The following is a 19,266-nucleotide window of genomic DNA, read 5'->3' on the forward strand; positions in this document are numbered from 1 at the left end:
GTTTTTCATGTGACTTGACAAGATATACTGTATATGTAGTTCTGCTAGCAAAATAATACATTATGGCATATGCTAAAGAGGAGGATTACCATTTAATAAAATCAATATCTAATTTTTGTTTAAATACATAAAATAAATTGCAAAGCTCAATTAAAGTTATTTTTTACACAATATTTTAAATTTAGCATTGCAATAATAATCCTCTGTAAGTGTGATTTATTGTAATTTTATACATTTTCTAGTAAAATTAGACAAGGCAAGACATTTTTATTTCCTATAAACTTCAAAGGAGTCTAATCCTTATTGTGCATTATTATGTCTTTATACTGTAAGTTACCTAGTGCAGGGCACACCACCCACTTGTTTCTCACCCTACACCAGTGGTTTCCAGACTTTTTTTAATCATGGCACCCTAGAGTATCAGAATTTTCTCACACCACCCCTTGGCTAAAAAAAAGTTTCTTATTAAGAAATTTAGAAAGAAATATAAAATTAAGTAAATTGTGTTTAGATGTCATCCTTAGGTTTAATTGTGTGGTGAGGGACAAGATTTGCTTCTGTTTGTACACATATTTTTTGACTGACCACAAGCACTGGTTTTACCTAATACATTGACCATTAATAATTTGAATTGGTCCTGGACCACCAATCCAAGGCCCCCCTGCAAGTGTCCCAAGGTACCCCAGGGTGCCTTGACACAGTTTGAGAACCGCTGCCCTACACTGTTCCTGTCTCCTAGAGAACACTTACGGTCATTGACTCTGATCCTTTGTCTGTTCTTCCTAGACATGGGGTCACCGTTTGTTCCTGTTAATAACTGTATCTCATTTTGTGGTATAATTATTTCACTGTTTGATTTTTGCTCCTGTAATATCTGTTTGATCCCTTTTTGTTTTTATATTGTATTATTTGTTTGTTTATTCTACTGCATGCATGGCACTTCAGACACTTGGTGACATCATATAAATAACATAAAACAATAATTGTGTAAATAGGGATACATATGCTACAGTATATAATAATAGATATGAATTATTACATGAGATGCTAATTCATGTGTAAATTGCTAATACCAATTATATAAACACTGAGTTCTTATGTCATTGCTTATAATTAATTCTGATGTCATACTTTTTTATTTTTGTGAATAGTGTATTCTTGCAGCCTATTACTGTCGCTTTTTTACTATTTATTAAATGGTTTAGCCAATGACCAACACATCCTATAGATGGCAGGAACGGAAAGTTTGGGGTAGATAATAAACACAAATACTGTATGTGAGGATGAGTGGACTGTGCAGAGGGGTTGTATTAGATATGAATATTTATGAAGGTTATGTAGGCAGTTCTGGAATTTGATAAGCTTGCCTGAAGAGGTGAGTTTTAAGGGCATGCTTGGAGGTTTGGAGACTAGAGAATATCTTACTGTGCATAGGAGGGTATTCCACAGAGAGGGTGCAGCCCGAAAGAAGTTCAACAATCATAAATGGGAGCGAGTAATGCGTGTGGATGAGAAATGCAGATCTTGTGCAGAGCTCTGAGGTCGAGTTGGAATATGTTTTAAGATAAGTGAAGAGATATATGTTGGTGTAGTTTGGTTAATAGTCTGTATGTAAGTAAAATTATTTTATATTGAATAAGGTAGAATACAGGCAGCCAATGCAGGGACTGACAGAGTGGATCAGCAGATGATGAACGTCTAGCCAGGAGATCAGCCTTGCAGCTGCACTCAAAATGGATTGTAGTGGTTAGTCTTTTTTTTCAGCCTATTACTGTCGCTTTTTTACTATTTATTAAATGGTTTAGCCAATGACTAACACATCCTATAGATGGCAGGAACGGAAAGTTTGGGGTAGATAATAAACACAACTACAGTACTGTTACCAACCAAAGCAGCACTTACCTCTTTACAAAGACTTATATATTCCACAGAGTGCATGGACACTCTGCAGTCCCATATACCAGAATGTATCATTATACAGTACATTAAACATAATACAATTTAAAAAAAGAAAAGATAATTATATATTAACGAGAACAAAGCCATTCAGCAGAACTTTTGTGTATATTATTTATAAAACTTTAATCATATACATAATGCTTTTGAGATGCACTTTGGCATGAAATTCTGAAAAAAATTGTTAATCCACCAATTATTTTACGTACTATGAAAGCTGTTAAAGCTGAAAATAATATCTCTAATAAATGTAACCTTTACGAAATGGTTTTTCATTAACATCTAGACATTTCCTTTTAACATCATGACTGCCTGTGTATAGGCTGACATCTGTGAATAAACAAATACATGGTGGAGAATATTGCATTTCCTTTGTATTATGGCCTTACCAAAGTTATTAGAGTTACTATGGATGAATTTTGTTCATTTTATGCCTGAAAGTGAAATGAATAACTACTCTTTTGCTGCTATTTTATAAGCATTAATTAACCCTAATGTTTTCCTTTTTCTAAAAGGAATGATTGATTAAGCATTAAAGTGTTTTTATGCATAATATTAAACTTGGGATGTTATCACTGTTTGGCCTAATTCAAAATATCGTATGGTACGTGGAAAAAAATCTTTTAAAAGATTGTTATTTTTTATTTATTTAACAATCTTACATTTAATTGATCCTAAGCCCTATTTTCTCCATAAAGAGAACTTTAACATTTCGGTCAAAAATAATCGTTTGACCATTTGAGTCCTGTAATTTCTATGACACAATTTACAGTGTACAGTATGTCCAAATTTAACAATACATTGTATAGTACAGTAGAGTATACTGTAAACGTTCTGCAACACAATTTTTAAAGAAATATAATGTGCATATAGTTCATACTTCTTTTTTTTCATTTACTTTTCTTTTCTTTTCTTTTTTGTTTTAATTGCATTCTAAGGAAGTCTGGTCTATACACTGTTGCTTAACTAAAATGTGTGGTTTATATTTTCTGTGTTTTACATTATTTGTAAAAGTAAATTATTTTTTTTACTAGCAAAACAGCTTGAAACTTACCTCTATCGCTGTCATAAAGATATGCAAATTTATCCCACTGATAGTATTCAATCAAACTAAGAAGCGCTCCTTTGAGGTCCGGCCTCATTTGAATAACAAATGGATGGGTACCATCTGTTGGAAAGCTTGGGGTTATGAAGGAGACATGAAGAGTTCCGCAAAATGATGTGATAGTATTTACAGACTTCTTATCATAAAATCCAAAAATAGCAAAGACTCCTCTTGAAAACTGGGAGCAGACTGCAAAGAAAAAATAACAAGACATCAGTACATGCGTTAATTACACTATAATCATAACACTTGCATAGCAGTATTACAGTAAAAAGAAAAACATTCACAAAACCAATGAAATCTATTATACAGAACACTTGTTATGGAGAGTCTATGTAATAAGGGGCTTTTGCATAATTTGGAGCATCAGGCCTAAAAGCATTGCTCCTCACAGTAACTGTAGAAGAAGACGTTTGAAGACCAAGCGGTGGATGTATCAAGGAGTAAAAAGGGTGGAGAAGTTGCCCATAGTAACCAATAAACTTCTAACTATTATCTTATAGAAAATACTTGATACATAATAGCTACAAGCTGATTGGCTGCAATGGGCAACTTCTTCACTGGTCCACTTCTCGACTACTTTCACTGCTTGAGTCATCAACCCCCAAGTCTCTGTGTGCAGCATTTTTATCACAAATGTCTTGTTTTTACAAATTTCAGGATTAAGAGCTACCAGATAAACAATCTCATAATATATTTAGAAAAAGAATGCATATATTTTACATTTCAAACAACAAATGTGAACATAAACCATCGAAATTAGAGGACTAAAGGATAAATTTAGTAAGTGGTGCTTTCAAATCCGCCGAGTCTTTGTCCCGTATTTAGGAAATTTATGGCACTTATATTACATAATGTTTTTAGAAATAAAGCAAATATTTATTGTTATCAATTTCTTATATAGTGAAGCAAATTCCATTGTGTTTTATAATTGGAATAACGATGATAACACATAAATGGGCAATAACAGAAAGACACAGAGGTAGGAAGACCCTGCTTGCAAGCTTACAATCTATAAGAAAATAGGTGCTATCTATTGAATAATGGTCAAGTCATACTGTATTGCAGGATTTCTTGGTGGGCTGTATAATATAGTCACATAGCAAAGTTGACCAGAGGCCAGAAGGATGGCAAATTGAAAAATACTGTATGCGAGGATGAGTGGACTGTGCAGAGGGGATGTATTAGATATGAATATTTATGAAGGTTATGTGGGCAGTTCTGGAATTTGATAAGCTTGCCTGAAGAGGTGAGTTTTAAGGGAATGCTTGGAGGTTTGGAGACTAGAGAAGATCTTACTGTGCATAGGAGGGTATTCCACAGAGAGGGTGCAGCCCGAAAGAAGTTCAACAATCATAAATGGGAGCGAGTAATGCGTGTGGATGAGAAATGCAGATCTTGTGCAGAGCTCTGAGGTCGAGTTGGAATATTTTTTAAGATAAGTGAAGAGATATATGTTGGTGTAGTTTGGTTAATAGTCTGTATGTAAGTAAAATTATTTTATATTGAATAAGGTAGAATACAGGCAGCCAATGCAGGGATTGACAGAGTGGATCAGCAGATGATGAACATCTAGCCAGGAGATCAGCCTTGCAGCTGCACTCAAAATGGATTGTAGTGGTTAGTCTTTTTTTTTGTAAGATCAGTAAGAAGACTATTGCAATAATCAATACGGGAGATAATGAGAGCATGGATTAGAGTTTTTGCAGTGTCTTGTGTAAGATAAGGTCATATTTTGGATGTTTTTAGATGTATGTAACAGTATTTAGAGACAGATTGAATGTGGCAAACAAAGGACAGTTCAGAGTCAAGGATGACACCTAGACAGTGAGCTTGTGGGGTAGAGTTGATTGTCAAGATATCACCAGTAATAGAGATATCAGGTTGGTAACTACAGAGTGATTAAAAAGTTGCAGTACACCCTTTTGTTTTAAAACTGTGCAAGAAATCAGGAAAACGGAATACTCCAGTAAGGTATGGGTGAGGTGGGCTATCTTTTAGGGTATGTACTGAACATGGGCGCCATCTTGAAATCGGCCATCTTGAATCTAAGTCAGTTTTTTCAAATGGAAAGGGGGTCGTGTAACACGTCAAACAAGATCAGAATTTGCTGAAAACAGATTTGAAATAGCAGTTGTGGTTCAAACGTTACAACATGGTTTTTGTTGCATGTAACTGAACATGGCTTTGACAAAAGAGGAGAGAATTGAGGTCATTTTGATGTCTGGAGAACAAAGTTTCCGTGTCATAGCTGCAGATTTTAACAACCGGCACCCAGAAAGACCCCCAATTTCACATAACACTGTCAGGTGCCTAATTTTCAAATTCCGAGAAACTGGTACTGTGGCTGAAAAGTCACGGAGTGGTCACCCAAAAAGTGCTACTGACAAGACAACCTCAACAATGGTTTTGGAATCCTTTTGGCTCTTCACGAAGGATTCCAAAACCATTGATTGTTGAGGTTGTCTCGTCAGTAGCACTTTTTCAGTCCCAGTTTCTCGGAATTTGGAAATTAGGGACCTGTCAGTGTAATGTGAAATTGGAGGTCTTTCTGGGTGCCAGTTGTTAAAATCTGCAGCTATGACATGGAAACTTCATTCTCCAGACATTAATATGACATCAATTCTCTCCTCTTTTGTCAAAGCCATCTGCAGTTACCTGCAATAAAAAAGTGTAACTTTTGAATCAGAACTGCTATTTCAAATCTGCAGCAATAAACTTTTCAGCAAATTGTAATGTTGTTTGACATGTTACATGACCCCCTCCATTTGAAAAAACTGACTTAGATTCAAGATGGCCAATTTCAAGATGGCACCCATGTTCAGTACATACCCTAAAAGATAGCCAACCTCACCCATACCTTACTGGAATATTAAATTTTCCCATTTCCTGCAGAGTTTTTGAAACAAAAGGGTGTACTGCGACTTTTGAATCACCCTGGACTATTGGCCGGTGGAAAAATAATTTTGTTTTGGAAATATAAAGTTTGAGATGGCGAGAAGACATCCAAGATGAAACGTCAGAAAGCATTCAGTGACGTGGACCAGTACCAATGGTGATAAATCTGGGGTGGATAGGTATATTTGAGTATCATCCACATACAGATGATAATGAAATCCAAGGGAGCTGATTAGTTTGCCAAGAGATGTGGCATAGATGGAGAAAAGCAGAGGGCCTAAGACTGAGCCTTGCGTTACTACAACTGATAGAGGTAGCGAAAAGGAAGTGGAATCAAAGAAGCGAACACTGACAGAATGATTAGATAGGTAGGATAAGAACAAAGAAAGGGCTGTGTCCTGAAGTCCTAGGGATTGCAGTGTTTGAAAAGAGAGAGGTCAACAGTGTCAAAAGCAGCAGAGAGATATAGAAGAATAAGAAGTGAGTAATGAACTTTAGACTCAGCAATAACCAGATCATTCACTACTTTAGTCAGTGCTGTCTCTGTGTGTTGGGAACGAAAGCCTGACTGAAGTGGGTCCAATAAATTGTGCAAGTTAAAAAAGTGTGTGAGATGAATGTAAGCAATTCTCTCAAGTAGCTTGGAAAGGCATGGGAGCTGAGATATGGGACAGTAGATAGAGAGAGAGTTTGGTTCAGTATTGTGTTTTTTCAGAATGGGAGTAATCACTGCATGCTTGAACAGTGATGGAAAAATACCAGTAGAGAGAGATTACAGATTTTAGCAAAGGTTGGAATGAGCATAGGAGACAGAGTTTTACTGATTTGTGATAGTATACTGTAGGATCAAGAGGAGACGTAGTGTAGTAGGAGGATAAGAAAAGTGTTGATATATAGTATTTATTTGTGGGATCAAGTAAATAGAAGGTGCCAGAGGGTTCTGGTAGGGAATTGAGTAGAACGTATCATTTCATTTTGGATCCTATCAATCTTGTCCTTGAAGTAGGAAGCAAGTTCTTGTGCACTTATAGTAGCTGGTGGGTTGGGTTAGGGAGGGTTAAGAAGTGATTTAAATGTATTAAAAAGTCACTTGGGGTTAGTGGCTCGAGCAGAGATGAGCGATTGGAAATATGATTGTTTGGCAGTGTCCAAGGCATTAAGATAAGAGTGGTAGATATTCTTACAGTATATGTGAGGAATTCGCCAGGACAATAAGGTTTATGCCATTGATGCTCTACTTTACGTGACAGTTTTTGTGGGTGTCTTGCTAATGTACAATGCCACGGCTGACCTCTAAGCATACGTAGAGTGTGAAGGACTGTTACTACAGTTTGGTTCAGGTGTGATACAGAAGTCTAAGGAGAGGTGAATGTAGAAATCGGTGAGAGCAGTTGTTGCAGAGAGGTAGAAATTTGTTGAAAATGAATATTGTTAATATTTCTGCAGGTTTGAGGAGGCTTGGTTGACTTCAGTGTCAATGAGTTTAACGTAATGGAGTAGAGCTTGCAGGTTATACGGTTGTTGTCTGAGAGAGGAAAAGTATTTGTGTATTTGTGAATTCAGAGTATTTGTGAATTCAGAAAATGATCATGGGGCTGATAATCGCGATCCAACCGCAAAAATTGCTGAAAGTATATAGGCATATGCGCAGCACCCATCTTGCACATGCGCCCGCATTTTCTGCGGGGGCTGCAGAAAATTAGATCGCCTCTGCCTGTCAACCACGCAGAGACGTTCGCAGGGCGGCAACGTTCCACTTCCTAGATGGAGCGTTGCGGGGGGTGGAGGTGGGCAAACAGGGGCGGTGTCGTGGAAACAGGGGCGTGGCATGGCCGTGGTTAACCTTAATTTATATGATAAAGCAGTAATTGCGATGCAATCGCAATTTCTGCTTCATCAAAGGGGGGAGGCAGCGGTCAACATGCTGGGCGACCTTTCCCTGCGATGGGCGGCCCCCAGCATGCATTCACATGGATTGCAAATTATACTATTTAGCAGAATTTGCAATTCAACCTGAATCAGGCCCATAGTCTGACTCAGAATACAAGATCAAGGCAGTGGCATTGATCTTGGCCTGTACATACAAATAAATACACCTCTTACATTTGCTCTAGAGTCATTTACAACTTACAATTAGATTTACAAGAAAGTATGTGAAAATACTATTACCAATGCAAAGCATACAAATACTTTCATATGCATTGGTGACATTTTTCTTATTTAAATCCATTGCACGTTCCACAAAGTAAATTGGAGTTGCGATCTTATTCCACAATTTTGGCACATTGTAATGAATATTTCTCAGTTTAGTTTAGCAGTTCTCTGCTTAATAAACACATACATGACATTATGTCCTTCATAAAGTGAAGTAAGGGAAAGCCTTTGCAAAATAATGTATGAAGTTTGAATAAACGATGGTACAGAAATGTGCTTTATTGTATTTAGGCATTTCTATCAGCTATACAGAACATATACAGTACATACAGTATAGTAACTGAAATGTTTTAACAAATGAACAATAACATATTACCAAATATAGGGCGGGATGTAATGAAGTCCGAGTACGGCAGCCGTGCGGGATGGTGGCCGAACTACAAAGTTTTTTTAAAGAGGCAATCATTTACAGGGCTAAACCATGAAACCAAGCTAAACCATGCCTTGTAAATGATTGCCCCTATAAAAAAATATCTGAGTTTGTCCGGCATCCCATGGTCCGCCAAACCCGAACTTAATTACATCCCACCCATAGGATAATAAAAGAAGTAGGATGGTATCCAATTAGCCGCAGCTAATTGATTCGCCCAGGGCTATGCTATTAGACCCGATGCCGGCACTTATCAGGGATTTAGTTTCACCTACCAAATCCCAGATAAGAAGCCCTTATTCTCCACTCAGTGCCGTGAAAACACATAGTGCCAAGTCTTTTTGCAGACACTGTGTTTCCGCACAAAAAAGGGTGATTTTTTTGCATGAAAAAACACGGTATAATTTGATAGCCCACACAAACAATTGACATGGCTAATAGGGTACCCCCCTAATCTATTACAGTATTACATACAATAAAATAAGCTTAACATCACTTCTGCGTGTCAACATTATATTTTTCTGATGTAATAAATAATAAATAAGTTATGATATACACACTGGCGTATTTATAATGAGTGCAGTGTGTGCGGGGTCCATGGGGGCCTACACCGCACACCCTGCACCTATTATTTGTAATACTTACCCTCTGGAGTCCCATGGCAAAGCAGCAGCGCTGCAGGAACCACTGGAAAAATGGCGCTGCGCCATTTTCCCAGTGTTCTGCACATGCGCAGTAGAAAAATCACTGCGAAAATGGCCGCCATGCCATTTTCCCGGAGATCTGCACATGCGCTCTAGACTCTGGGACAGCGCTAGGGACCCTAGTGCCCAGAGTCACAACGCTGCTGCTGGCTAGAGAGGAGGGGGCCCTGACAGAGCCTGCACACATCTCTAGATACGCCCCTGGATATACAGTATGTAGAAGTGAATATTTACAAGTTAGTAATACATAAATAGAAACCACTGCATGTCACACATGATTCATGATGCCACAGAATTAGTAGTTGTATGTGTTTTTGCTTTAGTTTACCAGTTTTATTTAACATTGTATAAATTAGTTATAATATCTACCTGAAAGTGTATGTGATATTTCTTTTTACAGTGAGATAATCATGATCTATTCTGTGGAGGTATCATAAACGCTCTATGGTAGGTCCCCTTTTGGTAAGTACAGTCTGTTAAGAAAAATAACAAAACAAAAAAACTTCCCATTCACACAATTATTTTGGCAATACGCATTTTTATTAGGCTAAACAACTAAGGTAACACTCTAAGGGGGATATTTAATTTCCGCCGATGAAGCTTTGTGTGATATTTCTCGATGTTTCATCAATGTTTTTTCACCCAGTAAAAACATCCTTTTCACCCGAAAACATGCAGGTTCAGCGAAACATGTATGTTTTCGGTAGAAACAGCCCCTTTTTCGAGTGAAAACGAGGCTGTTTTCGGGGATTTTGCTTCGCCTGCCATAGGCAGGTAAAACAAATCACCGTAAAGCCGCGGCACGCGGCGGGGCAATTAGATAGCCCCCCCGCCCATACTTTTACACCTGACAGTTAGTGCGGGTAATTGAATATCCCCCTCACCTGTCTAGCCAGCATGCTAATAATCTGGGCTAACGATGTACCCCAATTTCACATCATCACCTACATAAATTAGAAGAGATGGCATAAAGCAAGGATTGGTGGAGGTAGAAAGGGACACTCTACTATTATCATATGAGCACCATCTCTATTTCCCTTATCCAGGTCAAACTGGGGTGAAGGGTCAGAAACTTGTTTTGCTACAGTTTTGGAATACTCTTTATTTAACAAAATAGGAGTCATCCCAGAGGTAATCTGTCTTCTTCAAATGGAATCAAAAAGAATGGATTATGTTAATGCTGGACAGGGGGGAGGAAATAATAGTGAGCAGTTTACCATTGTGTCATCAATAGACTGAACTCGCAATAGTGACAACTGTCATAGAAAGGTGAGATCCATGAAGTAATGCACTGTGTTGTGATTATATTAAACACATCAGCTATTGGGTGGGGTGTTACTATAGTTTTTTGGAAACAGTTTAGCGGGAGCAAGGAGACTTTATGGAGAACCTAATTCAAATTCCAGTGTATGCTCCGTGCGAAATGATACTTTGTTGTTTGTGTGTGTGATAGCAATGTAAAATTGTGTAGAGGAAGTGAAAGCTGTAACACAGTAGGGATTTGTGCACACAAACATCGATTAGCTCACATGATTCTTCCTTCTCTGTTGAGAGATGCCTGCGCAGTAAACACAGCATTGGTAAAGCAGCCATGTGCACTGCAGCAGCATCTCTCCATAGAGATCAATGGTCTTCTGTATCTCTTGTGTTCAGCTGTCAAAAATGGAGCAGAGGAGAAATGGAAATTAACATTTGTGTGCACATTGCCTTCCTTACACAGCTGCTCTGAGCCTAAACAGCACCAGCTCTTCACAGTTATTTTTTTAATGCCAAACCGTCAAATAGTAATGATGAGAACACAGCTTACTTTATACAGCCTAATCAACACAAAACTCTAAAACACATAAAAAATATTTTAGAAAAACCCAATATGGAAACATAAGCTTTTCCAGCAGAAAAGAACCTACACATAAGTCCAATAAACAAAAGAGGGTACAACATAAAAGGCCAGTTTTTGCATTTGTCTTTATTTCCTGAAGGAGTAGGTTGGCAAGCACATGACTGGTGACAAAGAAAAATGAAGGCCACTTGAATGTATCTAAAAAAGAATACAGTACATTGTTCTGAAGGAAGTGGGAAGGGATGGTAGCAAAGGAAATGGAGGAGGGGCCACAGTGCCGTTACTAGACATTTCAGCGCTGTGTGCAAGAAACAGCATCGGTGAGAGGAGGGGCTGAATTGGCTGGACCGCCTCCTCCTGCTAGTACTGCGCTGACAGTACTGCTGCATGCCCCTTCATTGCACCACACTGCCGCAGGTCCCTGTTTAAAGAAAAAAAAAAAGTGGCAGAAACGATGTTCCCATGTGCCTCCAGTCACCCCCCCCCCCCACACACACACACACACACACACACACACACACACACAGCCTGTTCCCCCCATTAAAAACATACACACACACAGCCTGGTGTATCCAATCACTATACACACACACACACAGCCTGTTACCCCGTCATCACACACACGCACAGCCTGTTACCCCGTCACCACACACACGCACAGCCTGTTACTCCCCCAGTCACTACACACACAGCCTCTCCCTTACAGTCACCGCACACACATAACCTGTTACCCCCCAGTCACTACACACACGCACAGCCTGCTACCCCCCCAGTCACTACACACATGCACAGCCTGTTACCCCCCCCCAGTCACTACACACACGAACAGCCTGTTACCTCCGCCAGTTACTACAGGCACAGCCTGTTACCCCACCAGTCACTACACGCACAGCCTGTTACTCCACCAGTCACTACACGCACAGCCTGTTACCCCACCAGTCACTACACACACGCACAGCCTGTTACCTCCCCCAGTCACTACACACACGCACAGCCAGTTACCTCCCCCAGTCACTACACACACGCACAGCCTGTTACCCGCCCCAGTCACTACACACACGCACAGCCTGTTACCCCCCCAGTCACTACACACACGCACAGCCTGTTACCCCCCCCAGTCACTACACACACAGCCTGTTACCCCACCAGTCACTACACACACGCACAGCCTGTTACCTCCCCCAGTCACTACACACACGCACAGCCAGTTACCTCCCCCAGTCACTACACACACGCACAGCCTGTTACCTCCCCCAGTCACTACACACACGCACAGCCAGTTACCTCCCCCAGTCACTACACACACGCACAGCCTGTTACCCCTCCAGTCACTACACACACAGCCTGTTACCCCCCTACAGTCACCACACACACACACACACACACACACACACACACACAGCCTGTTACCCCCCAGTCACTACACACACAGCCTGTTACCCCCCTACAGTCACCACACACACAAGCACACACACACACAGCCTGTTACCCCCAGTCAACACACACACACACACAGCCTTTCCTCTATAGTCAACACACACACACACACACACGTACCTCCAGGTCCCACATAGGTGGCAGGCAGGGCTGGGCACACACAAACAACCACAGAGGCACAGGCAAAGTCAGAGGCGGGGCCTAACCACGGACCTCCGTTGCCACGCCCCTTTCATAAAAACAAACACTAGCATGCAGCAGGGGCACCTGAGCTGGAGGCGGAGGCTGATCTGTCTTGGCTCGGGAGATGAGGAGGCATTGGAGTCAGGATCTGCTGCCCAGCACCAGCGGGCTCTACACCCAAGCTGTGGTGCTGCCTGTCTGTCTGGCTGCCTCTGAGCATGAGCGGCCTGGGTGCAGACCGAGGAGGGGAGGGAGCAGATATTTGGTTCGGCCTGGAGGCGGGGTTACAACACTTTACAGTGAAGCCTGTGGCTGTGTGGGAAATTTAATACTAATGTGCTAAATGGGAATATTTGTATGAAGGGGAATCTTTAAATTCTAGTCATTGAAGTCAGGTGGCTAAGGATTCTGGGAGTCTCTCTGTTGCTGCCATAGTTTCTAGTAGTTTCTTAATGTGTATGTTTGTTATATTACATAATCCCCTCCCTTTTATCTATACATCAAATGGGATTAATTTAGGGCCTAATTCAGACATGATCACAGCAGCAAAATTGTTCTCTAATTTGCAAAACCATGGGGGTAATGCCAAGTTGATCGTAGCAGGAATTTTGTTAGCAGTTGGGCAAAACCATGTGCACTGCAGGGGAGGTAGATATAACATGTGCAGAAAGAAATAGATTTGGGTGGGTTATTTTATTTCTGTGCAGGGTAAATACTGGCTGCTTTATTTTTACACTGCAAATTAGATTGCAGATTGAACACACCACACCCAAATCTAACTCTCTCTGCACATGTTAAATCTGCCTCCCCTGCAGTGCACATGGTTTTGCCCAACTGCTAACAAAATTCCTGCTGCGATCAACTTGGAATTACCCCCCATGTGCACTGCAGGTAGGGCAAATATAACATGTGCAGAGAGAGTTAGATTTGGGTGGGGTGTGTTTAAACTGAAATCTAAATTGCAGTGTAAAAATAAAGCAGCCAGTATTTACCCTGCACAGAAACAAAATAACCCACCCAAATCTAACACTCTCTGCACATGTTATATCTGCCACACCTGCAGTGCACATTGTTTTGCCCATTAGAAAACAACTTTGCTGCTGCGATCAGGTCTGAATTAGGCCCTTAGTTTGTTATGTACGATTAGCCGTTGCTACTTTATATTCTTCTTCCACCCAATGCCTTTCATCTAATATGTTATTAAGCTTTGATGATGAAAAGACTTTTGATAAAATTCTATGGCCCCATTTATATGCGGTGTTGCAGTCACAGGAGTTCGGTCCTCATTTTATTAATATAGTTAAATATTTCTATGATTCTCCTCATACAAACATGTTAGTTAATGGCCTTTTGTGTGACTGTTATTCAATTCAAATGTTTAGAGGTACCAGGAATGTCCTTAATTTCATTTATTGTCTAATCTTGCTTTAAACCCCCTTTTACGTGTTTTACGGTCTTGGACCCTTTTTCAGGATATCTATTTTGGTCCTATGGAAGTTAAGGTTTCTACATTTGCTGATGACCTTCTCTTTATATCCAATTCTCACTCTTCAACGCCGCTTTCTAAATTAGACAATTTTTGTAAAAACTTGGGTTTTACAATTAATTATACCAAATCTACAGCAATGGCATTAATTACTTCTCTCCATCGAGACAGTTTAGATAAGAGCAGCTTACAATGGGCTGAGACCCGTATGTCTGATTTGGGTTTTCGTTTTCCTAAAAATGTCTTGTATACTGTAAATGTTAAACATGTAGATACAGCGCTGAAGGAATTAGATGATTTGCAACATTTGCAGTGGTCTTATTTAGGCAGGACCAATCTTATAAAATTGGCTATCTTTCCTAAACTACTGTAGCCCTTGCAGGTTTTACCTATTGTTTGTACCAAAACGGCGAATGTAAACCATTTAGGCAGAAAAATTATGTGGCCATTGTAGATACATTAAAGACATTTAACAAAAAAATTCTGTAGCCATTTGCAGATACATTAAATACTGGATTGCGCATTCTGATCTATATACTAACTAGTCAATTGAAAAAAAATTCTTCCTGACTTTGCCAAACTGCACAAACAGTACCCGATGCGTCCCAGGTCGCAGCGGCCGTGTGTGACATTACGCAACCACTGCGGCCCACCCCTGCAACGCTCCAGACATGCCCCGCCAATGGCGTTCTAATGCCTTTGGCACGCCCCCTCCCGCCTCTGCCTGTCAATCAAGCAGAGGCGATCGCAGCCCTGAGATGCTGTTAGCATCTCACTGGGCCTCCCGAGGTGCACGTGCGCACTCCACAAAGGGCTTCAGACTGCGATCGTTGCCGCTGCAGCGATCCAGTCTGAATTACCCCCTTTGTTATTTGAAAATGGAAATGTACTTGTAGAAATGAGATGTTAACCACAATAAGAAAAAGAAAACCATAAAAGTGGACAAGTTAAATTTGCTGAATTGGACAGTTGTTTTATAGTGTTCCAAGGAGGCTATAACTTGGCACAATAAAACATCTCTATCAAATGTGTCAAAAATGTGCAGTCAAGTAAAAAAGAGTTTAACCATAAAAGTGAGAAAAAGGATTAATGGTAAAAAAAAAAGGAAATTGGAAGGGCCAAAAATATTGATTCCATTACTCACTGTTACAGCTAGAGACCACCGAACTACAAGAGGGACAATTTAGGGGGTCATTCCGAGTTGTTCGCGGAGCGATTAGTCGCTAATGCGCATGCGCAATGTTCGCACTGCGACTGCGCCAAGTAAATTTGCTATGCAGTTAGGTATTTTACTCACGGCATTACGAGGTTTTTTCTTCGTTCTGGTGATCGTAATGTGATTGACAGGAAGTGGGTGTTTCTGGGCGGAAACAGGCCGTTTTATGGGTGTGTGCGAAAAAACGCTACCGTTTCTGGGAAAAACGCGGGAGTGGCTGGAGAAACGGAGGAGTGTCTGGCCGAACGCTGGGTGTGTTTGTGACGTCAAACCAGGGACGACATGCACTGAACTGATCGCAGATGCCGAGTAAGTCTGGAGCTACTCAGAAACTGCTAAGAAGTGTCTATTCGCAATTTTGCTAATCTTTCGTTCGCAATTTTGATAAGCTAAGATTCACTCCCAGTAGACGGCGGCTTAGCGTGTGCAAAGCTGCTAAAAGCAGTTTGCGAGCGAACAACTCGGAATGAGGGCCTTAATGCGGAGAAGTCGCTATGTATAGTAAGAATACTCATTGCAATAGATTTACTGACTGATGCTTCACAGTTAGGCTAGAGGCTGTGGTCTTTCTGTAACTGCTTAAGGCATAAACCACAAAACACCAAACCTTTGTTGTTCTGAGTTCATAAGTGCATGTTTCTTGTAAATAGTACTGGGGTGATAAAATCTAATTGTGTAAAAATCTAATTATAATTCATCACTTGTATTTTATAGAATGCAATTAAATGTAATTAATGATGATTATGTACAAGTGTTCTGTATAGATAAACACAGTCAGGAAGCCTCTGAGATTGTGTCTGGAGTGATATAATATGTAGTGCTTAGTGAGATTTTCCCACAGATGTGTGCTGAGTGATCTAGAACAGAATGCTGAGCACACACCTCCCCTGCTCAGCACACATCGCAATGTGTGCTGAGTGTGTGTAGGGGGGGGGGGGTGTTGTGCCAACAATCTAGTACTGACGATAGCGAAACGCGGGGCTATCGCTGTGGGAAATACACACGGAGAGATCCGTGCTTAGGGGGTAATTCAGACCTGATCACTGCTGTGCGTTTTCGCACAGCGGGTGATCAGGAACAAACAGCGCATGCACCGCAATGCACACGTGCGTCACATGTGTACAAAGCGGATAACCGCTCAGCGATGGGTTTGTGCGATCGCAAGGAGATTGATAGGAAGAAGGCGTTTGTGGATGTCAACTGACCATTTTCAGGGAGTGACGAAAAACGCAGGTGTGTCCATGCATTAGCAGGGAGGGTTCCTGACGTCAATTCCGGTCCTGGACAGGCTGATGTGATCGCAGTGGCTGAGTAAGTCCTGGGCTGCGCAGAGACTGCACAAAATCAGTTTGTACAGTTCTGCTACACATGCGTTCGCACACTTGCACAGCTAAAATACACTTCCCCTGTAGGCGGTGACTATCTGATCGCAGCAGTGTAAAAATCGCTTGGTAGCTATTAGGTCTGAATTACCCCCTTAATTTCTAAGCATTCTAGTCAGATTTCTTAGAATTTAAGCACGGATCTCTCCATGTGTATTGTACCCCCCTTCACTCTGGATCCACAAAATATCCTATGTGGTATTCCCCAAGTAGTAGGAGCTAATTCTTGGAAGATCATCCCAATCAAGGCTAAGAAAATGTATTTAACTAATAACAACCTTTGGATGTGTGTCTGTTTGTGATATACAGTTACCATTGTAAAATTCACTTGCATTTTTAGATATGGATGGCATCTATGTATTTAGGAAAATCAAAAACATTAAGAAAGCTACTGGCAGTTACAGTGGATCAACCTAAATAATAGCAGAAAGTCACAGCTACAACAGAATGTATACTGTTGTAGGCAATCTGGATCCACCTCAAGAGCCAAATGAAAGAAACAAAGAAAAAAGGAGTTCAGTGGCCTCAAGTGAGATCTATAAGATCTTCTCCGCTTGCTTCACTTGGTCTTACTGACACGTCCTCTCTTGTGTTTTTATTCTCCTATCTCTCAAATCACTCTCTCTCCATCTCAACCTCCTTCTCCTCCTAACCCCACTTCCTTTACCTGAAGTTGTCTCTCATGGTTTAGTCTTAGGCCCCCAACTCTCTTCACGCTACATGTCCTCAATTGGTGAACTTATCAGCTCTTTCGGTCTTCAGTACTCAACTAGTGCTTCATCTGAACTCTTTCATCCTTCTTCTATCTCCAACTCTCCCCATCTCACCATCATTATTTACAACTCCACCATCTACTCAGTTCATCAAGTCTGCTACCGGGATGTCACCCTTGATTCCACATATTCATTTACTCCTCATAGTTACTGACACACTTCTGTTGTTTCCATCTCTGGAATATCACCAGAATTTGATCCTTCCTCTCCCTCAATGCCACCAAAAGACTTGTCTACTCCCTCATTATCTCTTGTATTGACAATTACAATCTTCTCTCTGGTCTTCCCCTCAACCACCTCTCTCCTCTCTAAACTCTCCTTAATGCTGCTGATAGACTTATCTTTCTTTCACACCACTCTGTCTCTGCTTCCCCTCTCTGTCAATCCATTCACTGTCTCCCTGTCTCCTATAAGATCCAGTTATAACTTCTGACCTTGAAAGATCTTACTTTTCTCTTCCTAATATATCTCCAACTTCATTTCCCTCCAAAATTCCTCCCATCATCTCCAGTCAGCCGGTGACTGCTGCCTTTCCATTCCACTGATCACCACCTCCCTGCTTACAAGATTTTGCCTGCATTGTCCCCAACCCATGGAATGTTCTCATTCATTTTATTAGACTATGCCCCAACAGTCATTGTTTTAAGTGCTTCCCTCAACCCTATATCTTCCCATTACCCGACTCCTTTTTCCAAATATAAGTTCCCTACTAATGTTTTTCTCCCCTAGGACCTACAGTATGTCCACTATGTCAGCCAATTGGTATGTGTCAGTATTATTTATTATATGTCATTATTATGCTCATATTTGTTACAATGTATATTTGTTATCGTGTTACTCAGTTTACAAGTTTAGTATCTGAAGAAAGCTGTGGCACTTTATAGTAAAATAATATTATTATTTGGAAGCAGGTAAAACCCACAATTGCTGAGATAGATAATTCAGATGGAGACCTAGAGTGAGAAATTTCAGTGATGCAAAATGTTGCAAAGCAGAGTTTCTAATGTGTTATTACTAAACATGATAGGTATTACAACACTTTGGATAGAGAAGGAGGCAACATGTGGAGCTGACAGACAGCAAAACAGTATACAGTAGGTAGCAAACTCAAGAGCCACTGCTAACATGGGTGCTGACAACTCAAGCGCTGCCAATCTACAGTAGGCAGTCGCCTAGGGCACCAATGGTAGACATTACGTGACTCATTCAATATTTATAATGCATATGCAGAGTCTTCAGTGTGCACTGGCCAGTGACATAGAGAAGCGTTATTCTGCAAATTCTTCCCATGAAGCTGCCTCAATATTCATGATAAGCTAGAAGTGTGGGGCTGTACTTTTATGTCACAGTCTATCCAGCTTTAAAACACCAATGTAAGAACAAGCATTGTCGCCCCCCCCCCCCACCATATGCCTAGAAAGGTAAGTAGCATTAATTTTTATGGCCCTGGGTGCTGAAAGCTACAGACTTTCACTAAAAGTGAAAAAAAAACCACATTAATCTGCTTGCTATCATAAGGCCTAATTCAGACCTGATTGCTGTTGAGCGAAATCGCACCTTAGCCGATTACAGAATGACTGCGGATGTGTATGCACCGCAATGCACATGCGCGAGCCCAAAGAGCGACAGAATGGTGCGAAAATTTAGATCACTAAGCGTATGCAAAGTGATTGACAGGAAGTGGACGTTTGTGGGTGGTAAC

General features: G+C 40.7%; 1 protein-coding gene across 5 annotated transcripts in view; it reads right to left on the reverse strand.

The window, feature by feature from the left end:
- The window catches only part of GRIA2 (glutamate ionotropic receptor AMPA type subunit 2), a 325,307-nt gene that overhangs the window by 208,759 nt on the left and 97,282 nt on the right, over positions 1-19,266 (reverse strand). For all 5 annotated transcript variants that reach the window (XM_063920481.1, XM_063920482.1, XM_063920483.1 and 2 more), the window contains exon 3: positions 3,011-3,250. In XM_063920481.1, the coding sequence (XP_063776551.1) occupies positions 3,011-3,250 (240 nt within the window). The remainder of the gene's footprint in view (positions 1-3,010; positions 3,251-19,266) is intronic.

Source organism: Pseudophryne corroboree, chromosome 1 (assembly GCF_028390025.1).
Source record: "Pseudophryne corroboree isolate aPseCor3 chromosome 1, aPseCor3.hap2, whole genome shotgun sequence".
NCBI classification, from domain to species: Eukaryota; Metazoa; Chordata; class Amphibia; order Anura; family Myobatrachidae; genus Pseudophryne; species Pseudophryne corroboree.